The 10,959-nt window shown below is 39.7% G+C and overlaps 2 protein-coding genes across 4 annotated transcripts in view; one reads left to right on the forward strand and one right to left on the reverse strand.

The window, feature by feature from the left end:
- usp9 (ubiquitin specific peptidase 9) overlaps positions 1-6,348 on the reverse strand; it is a 43,298-nt gene extending 36,950 nt beyond the window's left edge. Inside the window, exon 1 of the mRNA XM_020609311.1 lies at positions 5,862-6,348. The gene's annotated coding sequence lies outside the window, so the exon portion shown is untranslated. The remainder of the gene's footprint in view (positions 1-5,861) is intronic.
- A 1,560-nt stretch (positions 6,349-7,908) lies between these two features.
- Positions 7,909-10,959, forward strand: part of med14 (mediator complex subunit 14) — a 16,195-nt gene continuing 13,144 nt past the window's right edge. The window contains exons 1-7 of one of the 3 annotated variants that reach the window (XM_020609507.1): positions 7,909-8,420; positions 8,922-8,948; positions 9,068-9,173; positions 9,734-9,907; positions 10,068-10,197; positions 10,297-10,425; positions 10,584-10,691. In XM_020609507.1, coding sequence (XP_020465163.1) covers positions 8,245-8,420; positions 8,922-8,948; positions 9,068-9,173; positions 9,734-9,907; positions 10,068-10,197; positions 10,297-10,425; positions 10,584-10,691 — 850 coding nt within the window. In that variant the 5' untranslated portion in view covers positions 7,909-8,244. Of the gene's footprint in view, positions 8,421-8,595; positions 8,706-8,921; positions 8,949-9,067; positions 9,174-9,733; positions 9,908-10,067; positions 10,198-10,296; positions 10,426-10,583; positions 10,692-10,959 lie in introns of those variants that run through there. The other 2 variants (XM_020609508.1, XM_020609509.1) reach the window with 2 other exon arrangements.

Below are 10,959 nucleotides of genomic sequence, written 5' to 3' on the forward strand. Positions count from 1 at the left end.
CATCCAACCTGACAGAACTGGAGGGGATCTGCAAGGAGGAATGGCAGAGGATCCCCAAATGCAGGTGTGAAAAACTTGTTGCATCATTCCCAAAAAGACTCATGGCTGTATTAGCTCAAAAGGGTGCTTCTACTAAATACTGAGCAAAGGGTCTGAATACTTATGACCATGTGATGTTTCAGTTTTTCTTTTTTAATAAATCTGCAAAAATTCTGTGTTTTTCTGTCAATATGGGGTGCTGTGTGTACATTAATGAGGGAAAAATGAACTTAAATGATTTTAGCATATGGCTGCAATATAACAAAGAGTGAAAAATTTAAGGGGGTCTGAATACTTTCCGTACCCACTGTATATCCCCTATACCCACATGCTTTTTTAAGTTACCCCAGAGGCAAAGATCAAATGATATCAGTAACATACATTTTTACATCTCTTTCAGACACAAAGTAAATCTGCAACCAGGAGACAACACTGCAAAAAGCCCCATCACTACCACCCCTTACAATAATAATGCTGCACCAAACATGTTGCATCTCATGCCCCACTGTGTTTTATGCCTGAACATCTACAGAAGAGGCTGAGATGCCCTGAGGCGAAAGACACATCAGTGTCATATTCTCACACAGTCAACCCTAGAGACATATCAAACTTTAATACACCCAAAAGTAATCCTCCAAAAGCCTGTTTTCATTTGTACTCTGAAATGCTGCCGCTATAAACTAAGTCACATGACACTGCCTGCCAGCCTGTATCCATCAAGTCCCAACACAGTCAATAGCACCACACCTCCTCAAAATTGTGTGGCTAAATGTGTACATACAGCCTGAGGTATGTGTAGTGGTGACAGGGCAATGAGGAGCATTGTGACGCGAAAACAGTTTCACATTTACTCTAATATTTTTTCTAATTGAATACTGAACTACTGACTTAGTCATTAGTACTGCACATTAACCAGTTCTGATTAGTATCTCATTAACTGATGCATCCCTAGCTCTAAACTGTGTGCTAATTTAAGAGCGATAATTACAAACATTATGAGATACCTTGAAACAATATGTGAGCACCGTCACTTTCAAGTCATTTTATTTAGACTTAAAACCTGTAATCTCAGTAATATGAGGAGTTGTGGGAGGGTGTTGTAGGTGTGATACGGCCATGTTGTGATGAATTAATGTGAGTGGCTTCATTCACGTTTCCAGCCTGTTATTTTCCTTTGTGTTTTGGTTATTAATACTGCTAACGTAGCCTACTCTACCTTAGCACCAATTTTCGGCATAGATGAATAAAACAAAACAAACCAAACCAAAGCACGGTTTGACATCCAGTACTAATGAAAATGCATGGTGTGTCATTATGGTGCGTCAATTGTGGCCTAAATTCGACAGTGAACAGCAGTGAATGCTCATGCTAACAAGGTAAACAAAAGAGTCTTCTTCTGGTGGGCGCCCATGTCCTGATCAAAAACCCGTACATGATTGTTCAACATAGCGCCTTTGCCAGATGATGTCACCATCGGTGCAGTGCCATGAGGGTGAAAATAGGTCGTCGCACACAACATCAGTTAGAAGCTCATGTATAGTTCATGCAGAGTTATAAGATCTGAAGAGACTCTTGTGAAATCATACAGGAGAGAAGCCAGTCAGTTGAGTTGGTGGCAAAAGTTACAGTGCTTGCATATTGTTCTGTCTTTTACTGCATATGATAATTCTTACACAGAAAATAGAACTGAAGTGACACTGATTACACAATGATTAGTTAAAACATTTCTAGATACACCTGTGTTGTTTTGCATTTTGTGACCAAGTCGATTAAAAGACCATTTTCCAGTCATTTTTATCATTGAAGACTTCCTAAAAAAAGTGTTAAAATATCATCTCGTGCACTCAATATTGTGTATCATCTCGTCTCGTGAGCTAAGTGTATCATCACACGGCTACCAAATATGTTTAACCTGGATAATGAGGGCGTCAGGGCAAACTAATGGTTAAGGGACATATTATATACAGTGCCATTGTTTGATCAATAGCCGAGGTATGTTTGCTGCATGGCGTACCCATTTCCCTTGCCCCAGCTCTGACTCGTTCTACACTCTTGCTGCTGTCTTGGCATTTACAGATCTCAGCAATTAACATGGCAAGTGCAGTGTTAGTGCATAGTTTGTAAAAGGAATGGTGGATAGCACTACAAAAATAAAAACATTTTCTCTTTAAATCAGTAAAACATGATACAGGGTGCTAATTTATCACTTGGCACCGACACGTGACTGATCAACAACTAATTTTGAAAAGAAATAGGCCTATATCCTATTTAAGGTAACATTTCAATCTAAAAGTTACATACTTTAGCTTTATTTAGTAGCAGTCAATAATACACAAAGTTCCAAAGAATGGGACAGCATTCAAGTGAAGCTCCGTATACGAGTTAAATGTTTAACCATTATTTGGCCCCAAAAAGGAGTGTGTCAGGCCATGCCATTATAAATTTTCAGAGCCCCACAGTAAGGAACACCATTTTCCAGACCTAACCTATCTTTAACACAAAGCATTCCTGAACCCTATCCATACTCAAGCAAAGAGCAGACATGTGGCTTGATACACAGTATCTGCATTGTATTTGCTCAGGTTAGGCAGTGGCTGGCCCAACTGGCTTGTAATGGCAGACACCTCTGAGAGCCAGGTCCGCTCAGTTGTCCAGTCACTGACACTAATTATTTCTCAGCTTTGAAAGAAACTAATACAGTATGTTAATAATAATGGAGATTGGCAGTCACACATATAGAGATATTTTTGGCCAGGATTACAGCTCACTGACAGACCTATGGATAAAATGCTGTGACTTTTTGGGGCACAGCATTAGCACACATGCCTTCATATCATTAAAAACTATTATAAAGCAAATATTTAGGAATTATTAGTTATCGTTTCTTACTATGGCCAATAACATACCATTTGACAACAATCAAATCACAACTGCTAAAAATCAAGTGAAATGCTAGAAGACAAACTTGCCAAATGAAAATTACGTGTCACAGGACAGGATTGATACAATTCTTTCAAGGCAATCAACATCACAGCTTTCAGTCATTCAAATTAACACTCATCAGTATGGATTTCAATTTACAATTTGAGATGGGAAAGGGTATGTACTCAAAGTCTGACATAGATGCAAGGAACCTCCCTCCAGAACTGCTGTAATCAAAGTCAGTAAAGTGCAGGGAATCATAAAGAAAACAAAATGTATTCTATGCTATTTAGTACACTAAAAGCTTTAGTGAAGTTTCCAACCACAGTATAAAGTTTAACCAAGCACCAGATGACAGGAGTTCATGAGTCTTTATAGCTCCAGAGTTCACACGTGAACTCTGGACTATGTCTGTGGAATCAGGACCGGACTTTGTCGAAAGTTGCCGTTTCATACACAAAAGCACACAAGAGGAAGTAGTGATACGAGCAACAGAAGTATCACTGCATGTCACGTGCTACCGCTATCATTACACTTGCATTACATTCTATTTACCTCGGAGCTGGGAATGAATGGAAATGTTTTTTTAATGTTGTCAACCTTTGTTTTATGCTTCTTTTTTAAAGTACTGGTTCCGGTACTGTTTAGGCAACAGCACCATTTTAAAAGTATTGTTTTAGTACTGGTATTGTAGTCTGTGTCAGACCTGTTCTCACCTATTGGAAATGCTCCATTTGGATTATGAATGGGGTGGGAGGGCACCTGGGAAGAGCGCACAGGAGGCGGGACATGACGTGGTCACTTAGCCAGTTTGTAATTTGGTCATAAACAGCTGAGTTTATGTTAGTTAGATTTTTTTCATTGGTGTCTTCATTGTAAATGACCATTTTTCTTCATCATCTGATGTCTGTATTCTTATGGTTTCACGCCATTTACATGATAGAATGTCATCAACATGCCCACCAGTCTGGTGCATTCATTCAACAGACTATCTGCTATTGTTTTCTCACACTGGCTCACTCGGACCTTATGCGACTTTGTACTAGGGAGCTGGCAGAGTAAAGTCCACATAAGGTCCAGGTCGACTGACTCATACATTTGCACTGTCACCAACAGCGCCCCCCAGGTAATGTCTACAGAATTTCTGGGTTCCAGTGCATGTATGAAAAGAATCAATTTGAAGCCCATTTCCACTGACTCTTCTAACCAGAAACATCAATAGTTTATCAGATCACCAAATAAAAGGTTAACTTTTGCTTTATTACAATATTTTCTTAGTTTAAGAGAAGTGAGACTAACTTATTTCCTATTCCATGGGAACACACATGATAGTCTGTGATATGATTTAGCATCAGCAATTAGGGTTTCAGCTGTCACTACAATACAGTCATAATAGGCAAAACCTCAAAAGTGTCATGCTTACTGAGGAGGAATACCACGTATATTATAATATTACTACGAGTGAAATCAGTACCTACTAATAGGGAGCTGAGGTGGATTACTTTCATGACGCACAAAAACAGAGATAGAGTTTATCAAGAGTGTAAAAAACGGACCCATGGTGACAGCAGCCATTACTGGGATACATGTGAAGGTTGATACAAAACTGCGGGCGTTTGGAATGAAGCGGCTTTGAAACGTTAGCATTATTTAAAAACATGTCAGGAGAAATCAGCCGTGTATCATGTGTGTTCCCATGGAATATCTTCAAAATGACACAGTGTCTATAACATTACAGTATACTGTGGCGTTACGAAGCTATCATTACAAACCAGCGCCTTAACTACAGTTAACAGCTGGAGGTTTAGTTGGTTAACGCTGCTAGCTATTTGCGGAAACTAGCATTAGGTTAGCCTATAAGGCGATCCGCCCAGACAGTAGAATAGCGAAGGCCTTGTCGCCCAAAGCCCACTGCGCTGAGACACGGAGGCCTCATTATTCGGCTGGGCCTGGCAGTATACATACCCAGTAAACCCGGCTACATAACCGAAGAGCCTCAGCATAGCAATAGTTTGAGTAACTAAAACCATTATCGATCTAACATCACGTTCCTCCATATTATTGTTGGTCTGTGTTTCGTTTACAATAAGCATCTGCCGCACGAACGAGGAGCAATCTAACGTTAGATAAACAGTTGATGTTAGCTAGTCGTTAGCTTGTACCCGAAGGTGCACTTAGCTAACATTTATATTTTGACACAAGCCGCTTGCTGATATGACTCGACAACTAGTTACCCCATGTATAAAACGAACACTAATTATTAACACCGGTTTGCAACCATTTCCTCGCTCCAAATAAGTTAACCCTAGCCATCTTAGATAACATTAGCGTTAAATCTGTTGGTGACAGGGGAGACGTCTATTTCCTGCAGGTTAACTGTGTGTTCTGACCTGTATCGTCTAACGCTAAGTTACAACTTAGCTAAAACAAACTGAAAATCCGATTTACGAAGTCGAAGTGATAAAACATGCTAACAACAATGTGATGTTGATAAAGCCATTGTTCGTGTAAACAAAAAAAAATTGCAGGTGGGAGATATAGGTAAACTCAAAAACTTGCAAACATAAGACGTTTAAAGGAAATGTTCTTTATCAGTCTGTAGACAGTACCGAGGAGCATTTGCAGATAGCTAGCGCTAGCTTCAGCGGATCTAGCGGCGGGTTAAACTAATCAGACTACATGTACACTTAAAACCACAAGCTGCAGTGTAAATGCGTTGACATTTTGAAATATTAAATAAGCAGTAGCTAGCAGAGAAAGAAACAACTAGCAACCGAGTAACACAAGTCACCCAAATGCAGCGGTGTTACCTTGCATCCAGTACCAGGTGACGCTAATACTATGAGTAGCCAGCTAACAATCACCAGCCAACGTACCGAGCTAGTTAGCTAACAACTCACCAAGAATTTGATGACTTCCCCCTCTATTCACGGGCTACGTCCAGCCTTGAACGGTTGTGTCGTCGTATATTACATAAACGTGGCCTATATATGTGACAGTTTCGCAGGACACAAACCTGTACTACAAAGATCTAATTCCTACGCCTTTTCCTTTGCTTCTGGGTGTTTTTCCTGCGTCACCGGCGCGGTAACAGCCCCCTAACTCTATCTAGTCCGATTTCTGAGGCTTGTCACTTCGGTCCCAGCAGTCACTCACAACTTGAATCCGTTCAACATGGCGGAAGCGCAGTCGGACACAAATACTGCTCAGTAAAACAGGCCAGACGACGGTGTGAACTCCAACAGTCAGTGTTGTCGACGACCTGGTCTGCACCGCAACCGAGTGCACTACAGTAAACACAACACCCGCTGAATGGAAAGGGCATAAAACCCCGATTCGATAAGTGAATCCGGCTCCATCAATGACATTCAATCCGTAGTTTGCTTCTAACCAGGTGGAAAAACTGTTATGAGAAACCAAGCGCAGTTGACTATATCGCCTCCTATCGCACGGGGTGGTCATAAATGAATAGGCAGTGCATATTTTTAATACAAATTACCCGTTTTTTAAGTGCTTCATTCAGAATCTCTTAAGAAAAATACAAAAATATTAGCACCAAAATATATATAAAGTACCAAAAGTACTCATTGTGCAGAATGTATATAATATTATTGAATTATAATTATTGGTACGCCAAATTTAATGTAATTACACCAATTACAATAATTACACCACACTTAATGTATCAGCTGGTAAAGTTAACGTTAATTTTATTAAAATTCTAAGTACTGATCGATGGCTTGTGAAATTTTACACCAAGGATCAATAAAGTCTTATGATGATACACATTTTTTTTTATTAATCTGATTCTGAAATGTACTGTAACTGAAGTTTTCAGATAAATGTAGTGGAATAAAAAAAATTACAATATTTGCCCGTAAAATGTAGTGAAGTCAAAATATGAACTAGCAGAAAATGAAAAGTCAAGTAAGTACAGATACCGATGCTAATTTGTAGTAGCCTAGGCCCACAGTACTTGTTTAATGCATTTAGTTGTGTTTTAGTTATTAATTACTGTCTTCCACTGCATTTCAACAAGTGGACAACATGAAAACCCAAAGACAATTTTAAACTTAAAAATTTTGATATTTCCTCATAAATATTTAAGACAGACTAGTGAAGCCTCATTTGACCCTTAATAAACTGGTATGCATTTTTGTACAGAATGAAGACTGGATTCCATGCTCAATCTCTTCTGCTGAAGACAGATAAAATAAATGAGCAGTGCCCTACCCTGTTTAGAGGCCACTTGGCAAAAAATGAACACTGAGCACTGTAAATAAACAGGGGACAAATCTCTCTATCTGGCAGTCCTTGACCTATGGTAGGGACTACACATCCCTGAACAAGACACCAAACAATAATGCATCAATAATTATAATCCAATAATTGACATGAATGTAAATGTGACATTGTACATAATGAATACTTATACTTTGGTCTCTTGGTATATTTAGATGCCAATACATTTGTACTTTTATTTAAGTAACATTTTGAATGTAGGACTTCTGTTAACAGTGTGGCATTGCTACTTTTTATTTAAATATAGGATTTGATATAATGTAGCTACACTGGTATAACACTCCCAAGTGCTATTTTTCTGTATTTAGTACTTGTACTTTTGATACTTTAAGTACATTTTCTTTAGTACATTTACTAATGTAGTATTATTCCAATCTGCTATTGTGGTTTTACTTGAGTAAAGGATCTGAATACTTCCTCCACCACAGTTAACATATTCTGTAATAAGTTACCCATAACAGATAGGATAACCACTTACCAGGCTCACTGAAACGTACTCTCTTAGCAGGGTAACAGGTTCATGAATAAATGATTATCAGTCTAAGCCTGTAAACATTTTCCTGGTATTGTCAACCTGGCATTAAATAAATTGTTTGGTCCCACGGTTACCCCAGTGTGGGAACCAGTGACCTGACGTAAAGCACAGCAGTGAGGAGTTATTCATGACTCTCGCTCCTCAAGTTTCCTGTCCGGATTTACTCTCCCGCCGGCTTTATGGTGATCATTCCCGACAGCAAAGATGGCGGCCGAGTAGCGTTGAGTCTTCTGCGTAATAAGTTACTTAATTTGGTGTATTTGCTAAGTTTTCTACTGAACAAGGAAACCTAGTTGATGCAGATAAACCTATGTCGTGACAGAAATGTTGTGAGAATGCGAAGAAAATATTTTCGTAAATAGTTAGCTACCTACAACTTGATAGTTTTATGTTGTAGCTCTGGATCTGCCTCGCCGTAGCTAACTACCCTCTATCGTCAATGTAAAATGGCTCCGGTGCAGATAGGTTCAGATGGGCAGCTCGTCCCACTCGGAGGTCCAGTAGTCTCGGGTCCACAGCCACCACCACCCGGGGTCCCAGCTACACAGGGGGTCCGACTGAGCCTGCTAATTGAGTTTCTCCTCCAGAGGACCTACCATGAAATTACCCTTCTGGCGGAACTGTAAGTAACATTTTAGCACTGTAGGCCTCAAAGCTAACTCATAGCGGGCTAACGTAATCAATTAAGTTAACGTTAGTAAATTCAGAGGATGCTCACCTCCCAGACACTAAAATATATTCTGATAGGCTCATTAAAAGTCGACAGGTGGGACTAATTGAGAACTTAGGAGATGCTTTTCGCATGGATGATAATTACAAAGTGGATTAGCCATAACATTTACTAAAGTGATATGAGGGAACGTTAACACTTCAATAGCGTCTCAAGATCCTAAAGTCATGGCTAATGGTAAGACCTTTTGTATCGGTCTGCTGTCCTAGTGCCTGTTTTTCCTCCTTTTGTTTATTTTTCTCATAGTAGTTAACTGGAAAGATAAATGTTTTAAATTGCTGCAATCAAAGTAGACTTGTGTCAAAGCTGCACAGAGTTTGTTAAATAATATATTGGGCTGTTGCTCCACTTTGGTGATGAGTACACTGGCTAAACCTTTTGTTTTTCTTCCAGACTTCCTAGAAAAGCAGACATGGAAAGGTATGTTTATTTGAATTTTGTTGAAAACCTCTTTATCCCTTTACAACTCTAGCCACTTATTCTGTAAGCAGCTTTTTAAAGTTTTAGTTTGAACTTGTCTTCTTTTTTTTTCTTTTCAGGAAAATTGAGATTGTCCAGTTTGCCAGTCGTACCAGGCAGCTATTTGTGCGCCTACTAGCCCTGGTGAAGTGGGCAAGCAATGCAGGGAAAGTTGAGAAGTGTGCGGTATGTTTTATTTATTTACCCTGGAAGTCTCTTGAGACTAGTTATCTCTTTTACAAGTGTGCCCTTACCAAAGACAGGTGTCATACAGTTATATAAGAACACACATCATGTTAATTAACACCAATCATATATGTCACATCAAAACAAGATGAGAGATAAAACAGTGACATTCCTCATTAAATATTTTTTGAATGCGATGCTTGAAAGCCTGAAATGCAAGCAGTGCTTTCAGAATACGTTTATCTTGTAAAAGTTTTTAAGTCCTGGGTGCATAGTAAGAGTGGAGTTCTGAGCAGACTGAAAATTATTAGTCTTGATGATGAGGTCTGGTAGCTGTTAGACAGAGGAGAAAGCCTTTCCCCAGCACAGACAGGATTTTTTACAAAGGTGGCTTTAAAGATAAAAAGGTACATATTAATCATTCTTTGCATTTTTAGTGAAGTGGTTTGACTTGCCTAATATCACTCTGTATGGGTGGATTTTGGTAATACACTGTAAATTTGATTGTGTCCATCAGAACACAAAATCAAATTACTCCTACCCTTCTGCCATGGTAACAGATGATTTCCAGCTTCCTGGACCAGCAAACTATCCTGTTTGTGGATACAGCTGATAGACTTGCATCACTGGCCAGAGATGCCCTGGTACATGCTTGTTTGCCCAGCTTTGCTATCCCCTTCGCCATCGATGTTCTCACAACAGGGTCATACCCACGCTTGCCCACATGTATACGTGTAAGTTTGTAAAACGTCCTTCTCTGCTACTCTATACTGACTGCTAATCTATAGTCTTGTATTAAAAGATGTTGGGGGGATCAAAATTGTGGCATCAAACAAGGTTCTCATTTGTATGTTTGATATGTCAGCACAGTTGTTTCTGTGTCATTTTGTGTAGGATAAAATCATTCCTCCAGACCCTATTACTAAGGCTGAGAAGCAGACCACCTTGAATCAGCTTAATCAGATTCTGCGACATCGCCTTGTCACCACAGACTTGCCACCCCAGCTAGCAAACCTCACAGTTGGTAAGTAGCATGTATGAAGCCTCCATTTTTATAACTTCATTAGCAGTTTTTAGTTGTACTGGTAATGAGAAGTGTACGTGTGCTGCATGTTTTGTGTAGCTAATGGGCGTGTAAAGTTTCGTGTGGAAGGAGAGTTTGAGGCTACTTTGACTGTGATGGGAGATGATCCTGATATTCCCTGGAGGCTCCTGAAGTTGGAGATTCTGGTGGAGGACAAAGAAACTGGAGGTAAAGCGGGCACCAATTCACCTCTGCTATACATGATAGTGTGAACTACCGACTTGTATATACTTAATTGCTAATGTTTTTCCCTGTCATGCTCAACTGGTTTCTCCGTCAAACCATTCCCATGCTACATCTATACCCGCCTCCCCCCATAATGACAGATGGACGAGCCTTGGTCCACAGTTTGCAGGTGAACTTCATCCATGAGCTGGTCCAGGCACGTCTTTGTGCAGATGAAAAACCCCTACAGGACATGTACAACTGTTTACGTATCCTTACTTGTTCTTTGTTTGATTATCTGCACACATAATAGGCATTTTGTGTATGTCCTGCCTGCAACCTCTTGGCTTTTGTCCCAGGATGCTGTGAAATACTGCAGTAGGGCAGGAGCGTGTGATGGAGCATATAGAGTATTGACTGATCAAACAGACAAGTGCAGCATTCCAATGAGAAACACAGCTGCAAAACTGCATCCTTCTTAACTCGTTTTTTTCATTAATTCTCAAACAGCACAACCATTTTATTGACAGGGAAAGA

This window comes from Monopterus albus, unplaced genomic scaffold, assembly GCF_001952655.1.
Source record: "Monopterus albus unplaced genomic scaffold, M_albus_1.0 scaffold99.1, whole genome shotgun sequence".
Lineage (NCBI taxonomy): Eukaryota > Metazoa > Chordata > Actinopteri > Synbranchiformes > Synbranchidae > Monopterus > Monopterus albus.